Below are 21,053 nucleotides of genomic sequence, written 5' to 3' on the forward strand. Positions count from 1 at the left end.
AATATCTGTTGGCTTGGTATAGGAGGTACCATTGTGCAGTAGCTCAGAGCAAATCTGGGTATTCCTGTGGAGATTCTTTACATAACTATAGAAGGCCTTGTGGTTGTCTTTACTATCTGCTGTAATTTTGTATTCATAGCTATCTTTAGAGGATTTGATGAGGGATCTCAACTTTTTGTTGAGGCTGATAAGGGAGTTTTTTCAGTCTTGGGACTTCACCTTATTCTGCATCAGTTTCCTCCTTCTGTTGTAGAGTTTGTTTATGGCAGTGGACCACCAGATTGGCTTACCTTTTTTTGGAGGAGGGCGTCTTGGTTCTATTGGGTATGGCGAGATCCATGCATTTGTGTACCTGTTTGTACAGTGCATTGGAGTATGATTTGGCAGTCATACAACTGATCTTCATTTGCTTGGGTGCAGTGAAGTTAGCCACCTCTGTTTCTTGGAGCCCAAATTTAGCTTTGGAGAAGTTTTTCATGGTAGTTACACGTGTGTGTGTGTGTGTGTGGGGGGATTTCCAAGGTGATTAGTTTGTGGTGGAGTCTAACCAGGGAGGAGTTGAGTATTGGTTTAGTGCAACCATCAACAATGTTAGTAATGACCGGGTCAAGGATGTTGCTGCCTTTAGTGGGGGTAAGAACGCACTGGTCCAGGCATTGGAATTAATGTGTAATCCACAAGTTAACTCTGAATGGGCCGTCCTGTGCCTCCAGGGTCCCTCAGGTAAGTACCAACTGACACCTTTTCAAACTGTAGTTGAACCATGACATTTCTGATATTTTTCCTCAATGCCACATCTTTTTATAGTGTCATAGACGGTTGCTAGGCTTATTGCCCTATGGCCTTTATAAGTGTAGCCATATAAAACCCTGTGTACCATAATTGACCTTAGTTAGATGGCCATTGTTTGCAGAGAGATACTGTGATCATCACAGACTACCCCTGTCCATGTGGTGCATAGCTGCCACCCTGGGGTGAATTTACAGTCACCCATCAAATTGTCAAGGTTGCTCTTAAACAGGGTCATTAAGGAGCTCTGCTGTGGCGATCTATGTGAGCTATATCTGTCTCTCCAACATGTTCTGTTAATGTCACAGACTAGCTTGAGTTCCCTGGTGTGAGTGACTCTTGTCCCTTTTGATTTATGGATGTGCAACATTTCCATTAGGGCAGAGTCAGAGACTGTTCTGTAGGCCAGGCACAGGTCACCTCTCAGCAGCTTGTATGATACAGAGCTTTCAGTCTGTTCATGTAAGTCATGTTCTGGAAGCCCTGGATTATCTTGGTTGGAAATCTCTGTGGTCTCGCCACTTACACCGCAATATGTAGCAGTTTTTGTCTCACTGTTATCTGATGAAGACTGTTTGCTTGACTAATGATTGCGAACATATTCACACATTCAGTCTGTACACTGTGGCACAGATTTAAGACACACTATCCATTTTATAGAACCAACCTGTTGCTATATGTGACTTACCTACTGCTGATCTAGTGTAGGTAAAAAAATATTGTTTAATTGATCTCCGCATTGACAAACTTTGGTCGACAATGCAGATGGTCAACATTTGTGTGATAGAGGACAATCCTTAGGGATTTTTTGATCTTGAAGTTAGTATATACATAATTAGCAGGGGGTGGGGGAAATAGCTTATGCTTGTGGTTTGGCTAGCTCTTTAAGGGAGTACTAAAACATTGTTGACAGTCAAGCAAAGTGTACATATAAGGAGGAGTTGAGAGATCCATAATCTGATTGTAAAACCAAGGAGATCCAGAGAAGAGTGTAATGGTGACAGGAAATAAAAAACACATCAGCTCTAAAAAGGTATTTTCTTCAAGAAGTATATACAGTAGAAGCCATTTTGCATTTTTAGATGGACAAGAACCAGAGAATTTTGTGGGACATTATTTTATTCAGTACCGAAATTATTAAATGTATTCTTCAAATACTTTTTTTTTCTGTATCAGACCTTAGACATTGCTTAGGTTGGTGAAATTATCCTTTTATTTTGCTTAATGTTCTAGAACACACTTAACAGTGCACAACTAAAATGCATGTTAATTCTGAATCTGATAAGGATTAAAGAATAAAAAAAAATGTTTGAATAAGATGAATAATTGTGCCGTTGCACTGGCCAGGTGTCTTATATAATGCACTTATATATGTTTTGATTCTGCAGAATGATCATGGAGGTCTACACAGCTTAATCAACAAGTGGACCACATTTCTGAAAGCCAGGCTGGTTTGCTCAGTTCCACAGCCTGATGCTTTAGACACACATTTTGAAGAACTCCGTAAGTATTGATGACACACATTTCCTATTATAGTCATTTGTAGCATAAATAAATACAAATATTGCTAAATGCTGTATTTTAAGTGCATTTCTTATGTCTTCCCAATAGAGGACATTTTCCTACTTTCAAATAAAGATGAAAGAAATCCCATCATATATGGTGTTTTCACCACCACAAGGTAAGTTGAGGGATGTTTTTATAACTCACATGGTATTGTGTTTTATTTTGCTACAGCTGACTTAATATTTCATAATTTTTCATTCTGTAGCTACAGTTGTTAATGCCAACTTTAAGATGTATTAATGTTAGCTATTCATAATTTTAAAAGCAGTGGTTGTTACTGAGTGGCATACTTTAAACATGTCTTTCATTGATCATAAAATCAGTTTGACAAGTTCCTTAAATATGTTCATTTAAGCATTTAATCTGATGTCATTTTCATTCGTTCAACGAATAGGTTCAGATCCGACCCTCGGATCTGACTTAGCCACTTTCTGCAGATTCTAGTATGTGAGTCTTGAGCTCCTCCCTTACACATAATGCTCCTGACTATCACAATTCCTCAGATCTCATTTGCCACTCTTCAAGATGGTTGGGATTGTGACTTCTCGAGGTCCTTTAAGGCTGTGAGTGTGTTTTTGCTATTTAAATGAAAAATATTTCTCTATTTTACACACACATATATATATATATATATATATATATATATATATATATATATTCCCTCCTTACCCTTATATTACTACCTTTTTTTGGTAATTTTTTAATATACTATCATTGGCAGTTTGTTCTTTCTTTACCCTTATACCTGCAGGTATATTTCTGTACTACTATTGTCGGTAGTCTTTCTCCTCTCCTCTTTTCTTTATTTAAGAAAAAAAGTCTTCCCTGTCTTTTTTGTCTTGTACTTTAATTAGGTCCCTTTTTCCAATATGGCTGATAAACCTACTGGATTTAAGAAATGCACTTCCTGTGGGCATAAGATTCCTAAGTCTGATGCCCACATGGAGTGTGTTTATTATTTAGACCCAGCACATTTGGATACTACCTGTGCTATTTGTGCAGCCTTCAGTGCAAGAGCTATCAGTGATTGGAGGAATAAGCTTATTTTAAAAGCTCTCCTCCCTACTTCAGCTTCTTCCTCAGGTACTTCTTCAGGGGATCAGATCTCAAGGAGCCCAGGGAGCACAGACATCTTCCTCAGATCCCTAAAAAAAGGTTCCAAAATGATTGGATCCAAAGCCTCCAGATCCAAAACAGTCTACTGCTTCATCCCATTGGCTCTTTGTTCCGAGGTTCTCCCCAGAATCGATGTCTCCAAGGCTGAGGCCCCCCTTTTTACAAGAAACTCATAAAAAGTCCTCTAGGTTACCTTCCATATCCTTTTGCATTAAGTCCTCTTATAGTCTTTCTGAAGCGGAGGTGGATTGGATGATAAGGAAATTCCTCAGAACACAGATTCAAATGGGGGTTAAGCCAGGTCCATCTCCCACTAGATCCGTGAATCATCAGCAGGCCTTTCCACCCATTATTACTCCTTCTCTGATCAAATCACCCATTTTAGAGCCCATGAATCCAAAGGCTCCAGAAGTCAGCACATGGGATTCGCAAGTTCTTCCTACTTTGACTTCAACTGCTTCCCTGACCTGATTGGCTTCAACTCTGTTGGAGCACAATAGTTCTCGGAGCCAAAGAGTTGGCATCGACTCCAAGGAGTGAAGTTTTTGGAGCCATCATTCCTCTCAGAGCCTCAGCTCTTCATAGCTTTGCTCCAACTCCTCCTTTGGAGTGGAGGATCGGGGAGACTTGGGGATTGTCCTCTCCAAAAATCTCAGCTCTCCAATGATTGTCCTTGGTATCTCCAGGCCCCTCTCCCTTTAAGATGGTGGAGAGGGTCTTCTCTCAGCCTAGAATAGTGTTGAATCTCCCGTCTTCATATCCATACCCTGTTCCTTCTCTAGATTCAGTGTCTGAGCCTTCACATCCTACACGTCTGGGATAACCAGCCCAGAAGAGTTTCCCAAACAGTTTCCTCTATGGAATACCCCATCTCTTCCGATACCTCCCTGGAAAATCCCATTGAGGAGGTTCCTAATAGGAGAACATGCAAGAGGAGGCACCTGGATTCCCCACAGGAATCCCTCATGGAAGGCACCAACTTTGATGAGGGGGAAGGGGCCCTTAGATCTCCACCAGAAGATGTCTCATTTGGAGACATCCTTGAGATCCTTCACCAGAAAGGTGGTTGGTCTGCCCAAACCCCTTCCCAGATGGAATATGTGTTTTTGGAAGCCTTCGGGTCTGACCCATCTGCATCTTGGGTTACCCACCTTATGGATGAGCTTATAGATCTCGTCTCCCACAGGGCTTAGAGGGAACCGGACTCTGTAGAACCTTTCCTGAAATGTTTGGATAAAATACTAAGTGACCTGGCAGATAAACAGCACTGGATGAAAGAGATTCCTGTAGATGCCATGGTTGTTGCAGCAGCCACACAAAAGGAGCTTTGTGGAACAGAGCTCCACTGTCCATCCCCCTAACAGGGAGCCTAGGACTTTGGACAAATTTAGGAAGTGGGTTTATGCATGAGTGACTTTCACATTGCGATCATTGAACTACCTTGCACATTTCAGCAGATTACAAAGGGACTTAATAAAGAAACTCTCTAACTCTGTCCCAAGGTACATGTCTGCAGAGGAACAGCAGTCCTTTTCCTCATGAGTGGCCACCCTAAAGTCCATTTTTCAAATGCGTACATGAGGTTAATCTCACATGCCACAGAAGGTAGCACAAGGGTGGCTTTTTCAGGCAAAGCCATAAGGTGATATGCCTGGATGTGGTTATGCGATGTTGCGGAACCCTTAAAGTCATCATTCATCAATGCTTCATTTAATGGATCATCCTTGTTTGGCCTAACAGTGAAAGAGGCTCTTTCTCAGAATGAGCATGATGGAAAGACATTGTCTGCCATTGGAATTTGGAATTTGCTTTTCTACCATACAGAAACCCTTTTCTAGCGACCATTGTGGTGGTAAGAAAATGTGGTTAAAGAGGTCTCAAGTTTTTTTCCAGGAGTCACACAAAGACTTTTCCTCCAGAGGCAGAGGGGGAAATAGTTATAACTGTAGACATCACTCATGTGGCAGAAGGGGGTATGCAAAATCAAGGATCTAGACCTTCTTTCTCGGACAGGTCCTATCAGCATTCTAGAAAGGTTGCCTGACTGTCCCTCTTGAGGCAGTCAGGGGTGCTTATCCTTGCACCAAGATGCCTGGCTAGCCATCACAAATGACTTCTGGGTGCAAAGGATCATATCCAGAGGATATTTCATTCCCTTTTTACGAATTCCTGGAAAACCATAGAAAAATCTCCCCAATGTTCCACCCAGTCAGAGATAGCTAGCAGCTCAAGAAATTGCAATGTTGCTAAACAAAAGAATCATCCAGGAGGTCCCACCAGACCAAAGGGGATCTGGAGTTATTTCAATGTTCTTTTTAGTGCCAAAAAAGCCATGGGGGCCTAAGACCAATTTTGGACCTAAGTTATCTGAACCAGTTCATAAAGAACTCCAAATTCTGGATGGTCACAGTGCAGTGCATTCTATTCCTTCTTCAGAAGGAAGACTGGATGTTCTCAAGCGATCTTCAAGATGTGTATTATCACATTAAAATGCAGAGGAACTCTAGAGAGTATCTGCACTTCTGGCTGGGAGCCAGTCATTTCCATTTCAGAGCCCTTTTGTCTCATCTCAGCCCCCAGGGTGTTCACCAAATGCACAGCATTCTTACATTCATGACACACATCAGGCATTTTCTTTCTATTCCAGGGTCCCTGGTGAGATTGATCCTGAAAGCATTAGCTTTGATGGCTGCCACTATAACTTTGATTGCCACTGACTGCTTGCACATGAGAATTTTCCAGTGGACTCTAGTGGTGCAATGGTCCTTTCATCACTCTCTGTTGAGTCACCCCATAACATTGTCTGGAGTGTGCAAAAATTCTCTTGTTTGCTGGGCCCACTTTGAGGAGTCATCTACTTATCTTTCCTCCCACCAGTGCCACTTTGACCATGGATGCCTCCCAGGTGGGGTGGGGGCCATTGCTCAGAACAGACTGCTCAAGGCACATGTTCAACACAAAAGAAGAATCTTCATATTAATGTATTAGAGATGAGAGTAGTGCTTCTAGCATTGCAGGTGTTCCAGAGCTTTCTCCTTCTAGGGACTATTGCAGTATGAACGAACAACATGTCATTAGTCCGGTACATCAACAAATGGGGAAACCAGATCCTACCCCTTTTGTTGTGATGCAGTGAGGGTGTGGCAATTGGTGATCTCTTCCAACTGCTTTCTAGCAGCAATGCACATTCCAGGGAAGTCCAACATTCTAGCAGACAGCCTCAGCAGTACCATCCTCATGCCTTATGAGTGGTCTCATAAACAATCAGTGCCAAACATGATCTTCCACAAGTAGGGTTAACCTAGCTGTGACCTATTTATATCCTCCTTCAATAACAAATTCAGCAGGTTCTTTGTCCTTATCCCTCTTCAGGGACCATCACTGAGAGATGTTCTAGTCCATGTTTGGCCCTCTGGTATCCTTTACACTTACCCACCCCTGCCTCTCATTCCCAAATTTCTTCCAAAAGGCTTTGGTTGAAGAGCAGAGTGATCCTCAAGCTGACTTCTGGCCTCAACAGGTATGGTTTCCCCTTCCTTTGGTTTCACTTAATATGTCCCCCGTGGATCCTGGATCCTAGTCCAGACTTCCTATTTCACCCATCAGGACAGATTAACTCGGATATTGTAGGCCTCAAGTTGACCGCATGGCTTCTTTAATTCTATTGATGACTAGACATTCCAGACTTCCATCCCCAGTTTAAAATATTTTTGTCTCTTTCCATAAAACTTCTACTAGAAAGGTTTACAACAGTACATGGAGAAGATTTGCCATTTGAGCTCATCAGAAACAATTAGATCCCTTCATTCCTCCACTTCCAGCAGTTCTAGACTTCCTTGCTTCCATTTTTCAGGACAGAGCAAGTTTTTCCACTATTAAAATTTATCTGGCAGCCATCTCGAAATATCATATAGGGTATAATGCTTCCTCTTTAGCATATTCTAAATTGTGTAAAGCATTTCTTAGGGGTGCTTTCTTACTTAGACCTCCAATAAAGGACCTCACCCCACCTTGGGACCTCACCATGGTTTTACAAGCCTTAGTACACTCCCCCTTTGAACCATCAGCAAAGGTGGATCTCAAGTTTCTTTCATGGAAAACTGTTTTGATAGCTATAACTTCTGCAAGTTTGGTATCAGAATTCCAAGTACTGTCTTCTAAACCACCTTATTTGATTTTTCACAAAGATAGATTTACTTTATGCACAATTCTTTCCTTTTTACCAAAAGTTGCCTCAGAAAACAATATCAGTCTGGTCATCAATATGACAGTTTTCTTCCCTAAATATGAAAATAAAGGAGAGTATACCCTTCATCTTCTTGGTGGTCATACACAATTGCATTTTTACCTGGACAGATCCAAAGCATTCAGAAAATCCGATCAACTATTTCTTTCCTTTTCTTACATAAAAATGGGAAGACCACTGTCTAAACCACCCTGGCTACATGGATCACAAATTTCATTTCTCATGACTGTTCCTTGAAAGGTATTGCATTACCTAAACAATTGAAGGCACATTCAACCAGGTCAGTGTCTATTTCCTCAGCCTTTTGGGCAAAAGCCTCTATTGACAATATTTGTGCTGCTGCCTCTTGATCAAATTCTTATACCTTTATTGCATATTACAAATTGGACATCATTTGCAGGAATAGAACTGCCTTTGGGTCCGTGGTGCTCCAGAACATCCTTCCATGAGGGTCACCCAAGCTCACCGTAGCTGGCAACTCTGTCCTGTATATGGAGGAATGAAAGAAAATGACAACATCAGATAAGGAAGTTATGTACTCACCATAATGTTCCATCTGTGTTGTCCATTTCGATTCTTTCTCAACTTTCCTCCTATCTTTTTCCTGTCCGTAAGCCTGAGAGGGACCCAATGGAAGAGTAGTTAGGAACCATAGTTCCTGTTTGAGCTCCTGCTGTTTCATCTGTCACTTTCCTGTCATAGTATCATTATTTTAATATATCAATATAATGTATATAATAGCAGCAAACTCGATCTGAGGTATTGTGATGGTCACCGGCATTATGGGTAAGGAAGAAGCTCAAGATTGAGATCCTAGAATCTCTAGAGAGTGGCTGAGTCGGATCTGATGGTCAGGTCTGATCCCATTAATTGAAAATGGACAACACAGATGGAACATTATGGTGAGTACATAACTACTTTTTAAGAGATGTTTCCATGCATTTGGAGTCCCAGGGGTATATAGACATTCAGCGGTAAAGACACATACTTAATCTTTATTCCCTAGAAAGTATCAAGTTGCAGTAAACAGGCCAAAACAAAGAATAGCAATTTGAAGGGTATGCATAACAGATATGGAAATCCTTCTGTTTAACTGCTGTTTATGCTTGCTTTATTATCCTATTTTTGTGAAACTTTGTACTGCTTCATATATTGTTTTCCCTTATTACACAAATGTATTTATGTATTTTGTTTTGATTATTATTTAAATGTTTGTATGTATTTGTATATTTTGTTTAGTCTTTTGGCCTGGGATGTGGCTGAAAAGGGTCTTGTAAGCCTACCAACCCAGTAAACAAACATTAACTTACTGACTAACTAACTATCTAACTGAATTGTTAAGTAATAGTTGTTACTGTAAACTGAATGAAATCTTAGACTACCAAGGCTACAGAGACATCCCTGGTTATCCCCTTGACCACACCTCAGTGAAGACACCAAAACATGTACAGCCACTGCAACCAGTTATTTTTGCATGGCACTGCCATTTTATAATTCTGGACAAGTCAACAGTTTCAGCCAATTAACTGTCACAGAAAAATGTATTTGTAACATTTCTAATACAACTTCTGAGGTCTCAGTTTGTTGGAAAGCCCTTTGCCAAGTATAATAACATACTGTCCATGCTAGTCTGCTTGTCCTTCCACCCAGCCAAGTGGCATAACCAAAGCACCCCTTTGGCTACCATGAGAATTAAACCTGGCACCTGACAAAATGTATCAGGAAATGGAGGAATAAAAGAGGGGGGATGCCACCTAGCAGCCATCCCAATAGGAATGAAGAGGGAGGAAGTGAGGGAGGAAGGAGAGAGAAAGGAGGGGAAGTGCTTGAATAGCCACACTACCTAACTATCAAGACCCTTCACACTGCTTTGGGTTAGATATCCCTCCACGCTTGGATAAGTAACATGTTCCATTATGCAGAGATGGGGATAAACCCTTTTGCTAGTTAATGGCATTTATCCCCTAGCCTTCATCCCAGTGAAGATTTGATCATACATAAAGCCACTGCAACTAATTTATTTGCATGACACCACTGTGTTATAACTTTGAACCATTGAACAGTCATAACCAATAAACCATCACAGTCATACATCCATTAGATTTTTAATACAGCCTCTGAAGTTTTGGGATGCCGGCCAACCTTTTGTCTTACAGAATAACTTACTCTCCACACTGGTCTGCTTGTCCAACCCTTTGACAAGTGGCATAACAACCCAAGAGTCCACATGGCGACCAAGAAAATTATACCAACACAGGACAAAGTGAAAAAAAACTGGCGCTGAACTGCAGAGACTCTGACCGAATCCAGAAATACAAAAATCCAAATCACAAATAACACAGCTGTATGAAAGATAAGCGCTTTCATTTTAATGATTAAAACTTTATCAGATGGTTTGTTTCCTTTATGCTTGTCTGTACATGACAAAGTGGCCCAAGAAAGAAAGGAGAAATTAAAAGGGGAAAGGATTCCCAGTGACTGCTCATGAGGCCATGATCACAGCCTATTTCCCTCAGTTTTCTAGCCATTATCATAGATGTATGGTACAACTTTAACTTCCCAATACTCCCAATGACTCATCACATGGAAACCGATCTAAATGCCAATGTGTTGTAAGCAGGAAACACACAGCAGCTATACATTACACTGTACAATGCTTGCTTCAACCATTGAGGCCTTTTTGTTGTTGCTGACCACCAGTACAGCAGAATAGTGCAGATACAGCAATAACCTTATATTACTCTTTTGGTAATTACGTATTATTGCAACCAGATTTTAAAACACTTGATAATACGTAAGTAGCAATACCTCTTGACACTTCTGCAGTTTCTAAGATAGTTGTAATTCATTCGGACTGAAAACAAAACAACTAAGCATTTCTCACTGATTTAAATAGTAACAAATTTGAATTAGCATTATATGGAAGCAGGAGGCCAATTTTTCATATTTCGTGGACAAACAAGATTCTGAGCAGGAGAACCGGGTCTTTTGTATGCTGTACCACAGTTAATGGCAGTTTGGGAGTAATGTGTCTTTCAAATGATGGGCACTTATTTTAAGGTAGGCAAAATACCTACACTGCTAACTACATTTTCAACACAGTGACCTCACTCGATATGTAAGTAAATCAAATGCCACACCATGGACAGAAGATACAGTCCTGCTGCTCGGTTTGGTTTTGTCTAAGTGTAGTAAGATATAAAGGCAAACTCAACTATGGACTGTGCACTCCAATCTGCTAATGACAACTGAGCATCAAGAGGTATAATCCCTTCAACAGTAGTGCTAAAGTAGTAAACTGAATGCAGACACAAACACGCACATATAAATATAATGGCTTGAAAAGTGCTGAGAAGCCACACACAGTAATCACAATAGAAGAACACAGCCTACAGTTCCACTACGAAGCACTTTGCAGACACAAAGCGTGGAGATACGCTACTGAGGAAGAGGAATTTTACTGTTGTTCCTCTTCCTACATCTCATAACCATATTGACAGAATACCAGTTAACACTTCACACACACTTTTTGACTTAAAGATGAAGTTGTTTTGTGATCACATTATGAATTGCACCAGGTTAAAAATCTGGTTGCGATAAAATGTAAGTACCACTCTTTTTTTCATAAAATTGATTCTTCACTCATTTACTTTTTCATTTTGAATTGTTTCCCATTTTACCTTCATTTAAATTTTTCTTTCTCTTTTTGTCATTCTATGGGGGTCCAGTATTTGTTAGTTTACAAGGAGATGGTCAATAGACCATACTGCTTTGCCAGAGATGGTCTGCATGTCTTCCCTGTAGGCTTTTGATTATTAGCTAAAACATTGTCTTCCCTCACAGTGCCTTTTTTAGGCAATGCCAAACTGAAAGTATGTCTAACACAGCAAATAAAAACCAAGAAAATCTAAATGTATTACTCTCACTGCTAAGAGTCTAAACAAAACAACTCCATTCCCCTAGAAGCTGTCTTCACCCTAGAGAATGCTGATGTCTGTGCGGTCACTGAGACATAGTTTAAAGCTGTGAAGACCAACAGTGAAAGATTATGATGCTTTCCACACATTTAGACCAGCTACTACACAGACAGGGACTACATGTGGAGGTATCTCTGTTTACATCAAAAATAAATATACCTCAAGGCTAGTCAAACAGGCAATGCACTTGAGCTGCTCCATGTTCAAATCACCATAGACAAAATCTAATATCACTTCCTTGCCAGCTGTTGGTCTCCCTCTATGACCCAGGAAACCCATCCTATGTATTGAAACTTATTAGAAACACTAACCATCCAACCCAATACCATATTCATGGGTGACTTTAATTACCCCACTATTAACTGGGAATTCTATATGACACCAAACGTACAGACACAGAGATTCCTGGATTTTGTAAACACAAACTCCCTGAACCACGTAGTCAGTACATTAACCAGGGATGAAGCCATACTGGATCCGGTCCTCACTAATATGGGAGAGTGCTGCACACCCCCTACTGTAATGTCTTCCCTGGTAGGGTCAGATCATAAAATGGTATTCTTTGAAGTAAAAATAAAAACTGAATCCCCAGCTAAACCTGGAATATTCAAGAACTATTTTAAGGCTAACCTCCTGCTATTAAGTGATAACCTAGCAAAATGTCAAGCCCCCATAAACCCTGAGAACACTGCTACTTATGCAGAACTGTTTACAGAAACCCTGAACAAGCATGTTAATAGCTGCATAGAGGTAGCTGTACCCATGAGGAAGTACAGAACAAACTCAAAAAATGAGCCACCCTGTTGGAATCACAGAATCAATAAGCTATATAACAGAAGGAAGAAAAATATGGCATAATTATGGGGCGCAGCACACAGCAGGATAAATGCATTCTATTCAAACTAAACAAACATCTCCAAGGACAAATAAAGTTTAGCAAAGCCAAATTTGAGGTGAATTTGGTCTCCCAGGCCAAGGACAACCTCAAGGCATTAGTTAGCTATGTCCACAACCTCAAAGGCAGTACACAATTGTGTGCAGAGCTCATTGTAAATGGAGCCACCTATACTGAGCCAGAATATAGCAAACCTACTGGCTGATAAATTCAGTTCCAATTTTACCTCTCTCTCCTCCTTAGTCTTCCCTCAGGAAATGCCATCAGATATAACTCCCCTTGCTGTCACTAGGGAACAGGTCCTTAATACTCTCTCTAAGGCCAAGGATACTGCATCAGTGGGCCCAGACAGTATCCCAGGATGCATTCTAAATAGCATGAAACATGACCTAGCAGGGCCTCTGGAACTGCTATTTAACTGTAGTTTCCAAACAGGCTTCTTGCTTTATGACTGGAGAACATCAACAGTCATCCCTCTGCACAAAGGTGAGTCATCTACAGTCCTCGGAAACTACAGACCCATAAGGCTTACTAGTTTTATATGTAAAGCCATGAACACAATTATCATGGAAATGATCAATAGTGATATAGTAAACCTTCAGACACTGGACACAGCCTAGTTTGGTTTCATCAAGGGCTGATCTACCTACCCAACCTGGTGGACTTCTTTGAGAAGGTCACCAAAGCAATGGATGAGAGCAAAATCGTTCATACTGCCTACCTTGACCTGGCCAGGTATTTGACGCAACACCCACTTGGGCATTGGTGGCAAACTCAAGAGTTCAAGTGCAAACTCATATGTCACTGGATAGCCAATTGGCTCACAGACCGGTTGCAGTCAGTTAGAATTGGGGGGTCCGCCTCTACAAAGAGGCCAGTTGCAAGTGGAGTCCCTCAAGGACTGGTCACAGATGGGGAGCAGGAAGTTAGAATTGAAGAGTCCACCTCTAGAAAATGGCCAGTTGCAAGTGGAGTCCCTCAGGGATCAGTCCTTGGACTGCTCCTTCTTGGCATTTACTTCTCTGAAGTCAAGGCCAATGTCACTGGTCTCTGGCTGACTAAATTTGCAGATGATTGCAAATTAGGAGCTGTCATTGAATTCCACACTGACACAAATGTTCTCCAGAAGGGACTGACCCAGACAAACAGCTGGTGTCAGAGCCATGGACTACAACTAAATGCCATGAAATTCATAATAGTATCCTTTGGGAAGTCATCCACTCCTGGTAACTATCATGTTGACAATACACCCCTTAGAGTTCACCCAGTAGTCAGATACTTAGGAAAGCACATAGATAGCAATCTGGCCTTTCACCATCACATGTCTACAGCTGTGAGGAAATCATTCTATGTTGCATAACTTATAAACAAAGGTATGGCATCTAAATCCAAGGAAGTCATTGTTCCATTGTATTCATCATTCATCAGACCTGACATTGAGTACAATTTCCCGCTTTGGTATGTACCTAATCAGGCATATCCAACAACTGGAATGTCCACAAAAGTTCCTCACTAAGAGAATACAGAGCTTAAGTAAAATGTCCTATGAAGACAGCCTCAAGGCTCTATCCCTGTATTCAGTCTCTTACAGGCTTCTCACTGGAGATCTGTGCCTGACATACAGGGCATTATCAGACCCCACTCTGATGAACCTCCTGCATATCTGCAAAACAAAGAGCATCAAAATTACCCATTTTAAAAACTTAAACTGTGCATGGGGTATACATAGGACCTGCTGGAGAGACAGGTATGTATCCCACAGATTACCCCATCTCTGGAACAGGCTCCCCATCCATGTGAAGCAGAGTTCCTCCATAACCCAATTCAAGAGCAAGCTGGACAATTGGATGGGGAACCAGAAATTCATCCCTGGCCTGGTACCGGTGTCTCTAATGGACACAGACAACCTGTAAATGGTTTATCTCCCAGGTCCCAGCTTGCCAGTATTTCATCTCTCAAGACCTTGCTTACACTTATCAAGGGTATCAGAACTTGTCAGAGATTTGGGATGCTTGGCTAGGCTTAAAAAGACCCTTGTGGTATTACCCTAGTAAATGCCTATGAACCTATGAACATATAATATAATATAATGAAAAGTGCTTTACAAATTCAACATATAATACACTTATTAATAACAGAAAGTACAGCAAACGTTCATGACAAATATTTTATATAAGTAAAAATGTACAAGATTTCATATTAACAAATGCTTTGTCAAATATCTTATGGCCACACACACAAGTTGCAAATAAAAAAAAAATAACACATGATAATGATGCATGCCTCTCACTTTCAAAATAAATTTTAAAGTACAGACTTCATTTATACCTGGATAACATATTGCATTCAGTTTTGCAGTCCACTCTAATTCTTTACATTTTGTCTTATTTACAAGGTCTCCCCTTATAATAGTTAGAGATATTATTTGTAGTACTAACATTTTGAAGGAATGCTCATGTTTGTTCAAATATAAGTTTGGCTAATGCAATATGTTAAATGTGTATCATGTTACTTTGCTGTCTTTTATTTTATTCTATTTCTTTTTTTAAATAATATTTATTAAACAACAACCCACTTTTACTAACTCATAAATTCTCTTAAATAAATAAAGCCTGAGTGAGAAATATAGATTAAATAGGTCAAAGTCAAATTACTGAAATCCATCAGGCAAAACCAGACTTTTTTTTTTTAATTCCAGATGCTCAGTGAATGAAAAGCCCAACAGTGAGGCTGTCCTGTCAACTCTGTGAATGATGATCCTTCTGGCTGAATCCACAATGTTGGTTTGACTGCTCCAACCCATCTGAATCATGATACAATGGATAAACAAATCACGAGCATACCATGAAACTGTTGTTGCATACTAAAAATAAACTGAACAGCTGTCCCCAGCAGATCCCAATGAAGTCCTGTGAAACCCCTCCAAATCACTTCCCAAGACCAGAGTCAAGCCCCAGGTTTGAGCCATTTGTCCTTACTGTCACTCTCTTCACTGCATGAGCTATGAAAAGCTCTGTAGTATTATGATATGCCTAACACCTAAAAAAACTTAACAAAAACACTGTTCAATAAACAAACCTATCTTATATAAAACAGAAATGATCTGGAGGGCCATATGCATTTAATACCGTCCCCTGAGTGACCCTTCCTGGCCAGGTAAGTTGCCTTCCTCATCTATAAGTAATGGAAATAATAACCCCAAATGAACTTTGCAAAGTTGAGCATCAAACTGTTTTTGGGTAACCAGGTGACCTGAGGGATGTTTGAACATTAAATCATTACATATAAACCCAACAGACACATTTCATAAGGTAAGTACCCAGTGCACTGAGCAAATTATAGCAGATGCTGCTTTGTCAAGGGCACTTGATGAACTAACCCCCCACTGTCAGTATTGGGCCTATAGACCCATACCAAGTCCGTATCAGTCACAGACACATCTGTCCAACATAATGATGACAACTCACTGACCATAAAAAGTTTCCACATATAACCAAGATAGTAAAGTGGCTAACATGGCTTACATAGGATAAACATTAACTACTAAATGCACTCCCTGAATGACAGAGTAAAATCAACCAGTGACAGTGGCCCATCTTCAAGTATTTTTAGCCCATTTATCCTTTCCTATTCCTTCAGAACCCTGCCGGTAACCCATTTCTTAGTGAAGTCTGGCAAACCAACACACCTTGTCAACCAGCTGAGGGCTGAGAGCAGAATTTGAAGAGTCTTAACTATCTTTTTGAAGAAACACCTACATAAAATGTAATCATAGAAAGGAAAGGAAAGCAGTCTTTCCTGATTTGGCAAACTAGTGTAGAGCCTCATAAAAGTTTAAGGGCTGTGCTGCAGGCTTTTCTAGTACTAACTGTCCAAGAACTCATTTAGATGTCTTCTTTACTAACAACCTCCCTACTGCCATGTCTGAGTGAAACACTACTCCCTTTATATGGAGTTGTTCATGCTAAACTACTGTTGTAGCCCAGAATGGCATAATTTCTAAAAATATCATCACTCTCCCACTCCACTGACCATGATGCTAGTTGAAGAGTAGCAAACAACTGACCTTCCTAATAAGCTTCCATCATTAGGCTCCCAGCTGTAATGGTGGGCAGTTAAATTTCTTCACAGAGTCATCTTGCCATAGGAAAACATGATCGTAGCCAGCAAGGATGATGCTCCATAAGCTGGGGTCAGCCTCCATCCATGTAGAAACTCATACCTGATAGTACTTCTTACAACTGCCTTTCAACAGATTGGCCAAGAGTCTGATAAATATCCTGCCCAGTGAAACTGCTTGGCAGGTAAAACTGAGGAGACACAGAAGCTGTATGACTTCCTGTATCACAAGCTTCTGAAAACACATTGATAGCATCCCTCAAGTGATCAACTTGGCTTGTGGCAAATTAAAAGGTATGGAAATTACATACATTTTCTATACCCAAGAATACCAGTGACATAAGAGAGCTCTCAGTCTTATCCTCCATAAGTAGCACCCCGGGCTGCTGACATAATGAGATGAATTGGTCCATGCCATCCTTATTACCTGCATTCTCCTACCTATGATCAAAACATTGCCCATGTAATGGATTGCTGCTTGCCATGGGGCCCTTTGCTACCAGCTCCAATGAAAGGCTATGGTGAACTTCTCAAGGGTGACATGTGCCACTCCACAGTCCATCGACATAGTTCAAACCCATGAGTGGTCAGTCCTTCTCACAGATGGGGAGTAAGCAAAAGGTTGCCTTAATATCCAGGTTTGCCATCCAGGATTCTCTGAATTTCTTAATGATTCGGATGGCCTCATCCGGTGATGCATGATGTACTCAAGCCTCATATGTACTAATGTAGTAATTTACCAAGGAACACTGGAGAAAGTATAAAAGATGCATCAGCTAGAACTCCAATCCTTCTTTTTATTGATGAGATCCAGCGGATAAAATTTTCTTCTTAATTGTGCCGGGGGTAATGAATGCCCTGTGGTTGACAATGGGATGGCTTCTGTGCTGCCTCTTTAACTGTGAAAAAAAAATGCTTTTTCTTGCACCAGATTGCTGACTTGCTAAAAAAAGCTGAGGAAAGGTTGATGAAAGGGGCCTACTAAACCCGTCACCTCCTCTCTGGAACTTGGGGGGGGGGTGTACTACAGATTCCTTAACCCCTTCTGAATGACTAAATCAAAATGTTTAGACCAGCCATCTTCTGGCAAAGCATCCATATGTTGCTCCACTGCTTGATCCCCCAGCCTGACTTCATCAGCACAATCTATATTGATCACTTTACCTGATGAAGTAAAATATTCTGCTAAGGCATTGACTGATGGCTGCTCTATAGTTGTGGTTTCCATGGCCCCTCTACAAGGCTGATACTTTCACTTCTTAGACATAGGTTTGCTGTCCTTGGGAATTCAGTTCTAGATCAAGTGGTCTTGCCCTCTTGCTCTGTCTGGTGAAAACAAACAAACCTCAGATGATCCCACCATCCTGGCAGTCCCTTATAGAAACCTTCACTTAAGAACCTATAGGCTTCCAATGTGATTTCAAGTCCTGCACTACCAACATAACTGGAGAGAGAAGGAGAGAGAGAGAGAGAAAAAAACAAAACAATACAATATATATATATAATGAGAGAAAGAAAGATTTAATTGAATTAACAATTGCTATATTTGCAGTACCACACAATGTGTTAAGTAGATAATTATTAAACACCAAGGACAAATCCCGTATACCCCAAAATTATCTAGGTAAAATATATGAAAGAAACATGACTAAGCAAAAGCTATATTTAGGCAAGTTCAAGTCGTGCATGTTTAATCTCAGAAGCCAGCACTCTACTGGCCCAGTGTTATAAGCCTACTTGGAATTCTTAATCAACCTATTTATTTACATATTTATGTATCTATATGTATGTACATATCTCTGTTATTTTTTTCCCATATCAAACTCATTGAAGAATTTACTACTTAGCCCCGTACAGTTGGATCTGTATACTTGGCCCAGACTAGGTGATTTTAATCAAGAAGTCACTAATGCATTATTTTTCCAGTCTTCATGAAAGTTACTAAATTATGCTCCAAAAATCATAAGATTTAGTTCTGTTTCTTTCTTAACTACATAGACATTGTACTGCATCTGTACTTTAAATGAGCCATGTTCCAAATTGTAATGTTTAGTTATAATCTTTCTATAACCTTATCTTTCAGCTCAATATTCCGAGGGTCTGCAGTTTGTGCATACAGCATGACTGACATCAGAGCTGTTTTTAATGGTCCGTATGCTCATAAGGAAGGACCTGACCATCAGTGGGTGCAGTATGATGGACAAGTTCCATATCCACGACCAGGAACAGTATGTATTCATTTTATATACTTTTAAATTATTATACTCACTGAAAGATCCTTATAAATCATTCTCTTAAAAAGTGAAATATCCACTTATTTCCAGCTGTCCAGGCGACATCTATGCATATACTCTGTGATTTATTTATTTTTTTTGAATTAGAGAGTTGTGAGTGTATTCAGTTTCAGTCTTTGCTGGCAGCCAGTTTCCAGGTATTATGTCCATGTGTTGAATGCATCACATGATTATTTGTACCTGTAAACCCCTTATAGACATGAAAGTAGATGCATAGAGGGAAACATTTTGCTACAGGAGTTGTAGTGGGTTTTGTTGCATGTGACAGAAACAACACAGTACACTAGCCTCACATTTAGTTTGAACTACACCTATATTGCACAGTTGTGGGATGATAAAAAATGAACCTACAGGGTTTTAGGAATGCAGACAACATTACTAATAATGTGCAGTTGTTGAGTCTGGTTTGATTATGTCTGAAAAAAAAAATATTTTTTTTCAAACATCGTTTATATCCGTCACATATTTTTAGATATTCATATATGAGCTATTTCTATCACTTCTGCATGGTTACTGAGTATTCTTGTAAAAGTGGTCAAAAAGTCTTTACTTAGTATCCCATTCGCAGTGAATCTGAAGAGAAATCTTAGAAATTGAATGTACTTCAATGGTAATCACCAAGGCAGTGCATGAAATTTGTCTACATAAGGGAAGTACTAGTAGACAAAGCATTGATCATAAAAGTGGAGCTGATCTTGTTATTAATACATATACATTATGCAAAAAAGTAAATGTGCCACATGCAGAGGTAAAGAGGTTATTTTTTATGCATATAGTAAAATGTGCCAGAGGAAATGTTTTTTGAGCTGAGACTCCTTTTTGTATTAGCAACTGTAATTGCTAAATAATCCTGATATCTTAACAGAATCTTGTTGTTAGATGTAAACTGAATCATTTACAGTGTTCAGCATTTGAATTTCTTCAGTCTAGGACTTCCCACTTTAACATTAAAGTATAAAGTAGGCAGATATGTTGCTATGAGACATTTGAATTATTTATTTATTTAGGTAGTTGCTGGCATTTTATTACCAGGAAAGTCTGACTGGGTAAGAGCACATTTACAGCGGAGGCCTGGGGAGAAATGCTACAAAGTATTTACAAAACATTTTAAAAATAATAATTTTACAGCCTTTAAAAATAATATGAAAAACAACTATAGTTCAAATAATTATACCAAATTAGACATAATATGAAAACATTGGTTAAGAATAGATACAAGTTATATGACAATGATTTAATAGTTAGAGAAATTTATGCTACTTTAATGATAATGGGGGAAGGTTTGATAAGCATTCAGCCGTGGGTGTAGACAGGCATACATAATGCGTGCCACAGTGTGCATTTTTAAGGGTAATTTATTTTAGTGATGCCTTAGTGTTTATTCATAAATAGTATATTTTACAAGGTATATGGCTAAATATTATTAAATAGCCTTTTTTGGTCAGCTGATTTTTTTTTTTTTTTTTTGTAATAGAAAGCTATTCAGTTTAGAAACATGCACTGCACTATACCTATATAGTAGGTGCAGCATTCTGTAAAACTAATGGTCAATTCAAAAATTTTTAGCTATGCTTCTGTTTACAATATCCTCTGAGAATACCACTGGAATTTAAAATATGCTACAAGACAATTAAAGTAAAGTACCTTTACATCAAAAAGTACCTACTTCCTAAAGTACAAAAAAGTAACATAGAAAATTGACTTACGGCATTCTAAATGCTGACTTAACAACCTGAATGGTGAAATGGAGAATTAACCTGGAAGGACATCCTGGAGGAGAAACAAGTGTACCTGCCCATGATTTAATATCTTTATACTATGACTTAATTTTTTTCAGCTGCCATTTGTTTTCCCCTCACTAACTATGCCTTAAAATGGACTTGTAAAGTGCATGAAGAATGACACTAAAATGTGTTTGCACTTTTCTATTATGACTTTTTAAGCAGAACTTAGTGAGAAGAAAATTGGAATTCATAGAGGTGAAAGCAGTAGTAACCATTTCTGCCTGCCATGAGATAGTGGAAAACACAGATGTCAGAAGTGTGTGTGTG

The 21,053-nt window shown here is 39.7% G+C and overlaps 1 protein-coding gene across 1 annotated transcript in view; it reads left to right on the top strand.

Annotated features, from left to right (window-relative positions):
• Positions 1-21,053, top strand: part of SEMA3D (semaphorin 3D) — a 1,474,119-nt gene that overhangs the window by 902,630 nt on the left and 550,436 nt on the right. Inside the window, exons 9-11 of the mRNA XM_044088351.1 lie at positions 2,178-2,292; positions 2,401-2,470; positions 18,792-18,936. Coding sequence (XP_043944286.1) covers positions 2,178-2,292; positions 2,401-2,470; positions 18,792-18,936 — 330 coding nt within the window. The remainder of the gene's footprint in view (positions 1-2,177; positions 2,293-2,400; positions 2,471-18,791; positions 18,937-21,053) is intronic.

The sequence above is a fragment of the Protopterus annectens genome, chromosome 11.part0 (assembly GCF_019279795.1).
Source record: "Protopterus annectens isolate FY-2018-M chromosome 11.part0, PAN1.0, whole genome shotgun sequence".
Classification (NCBI taxonomy): Eukaryota; Metazoa; Chordata; order Ceratodontiformes; family Protopteridae; genus Protopterus; species Protopterus annectens.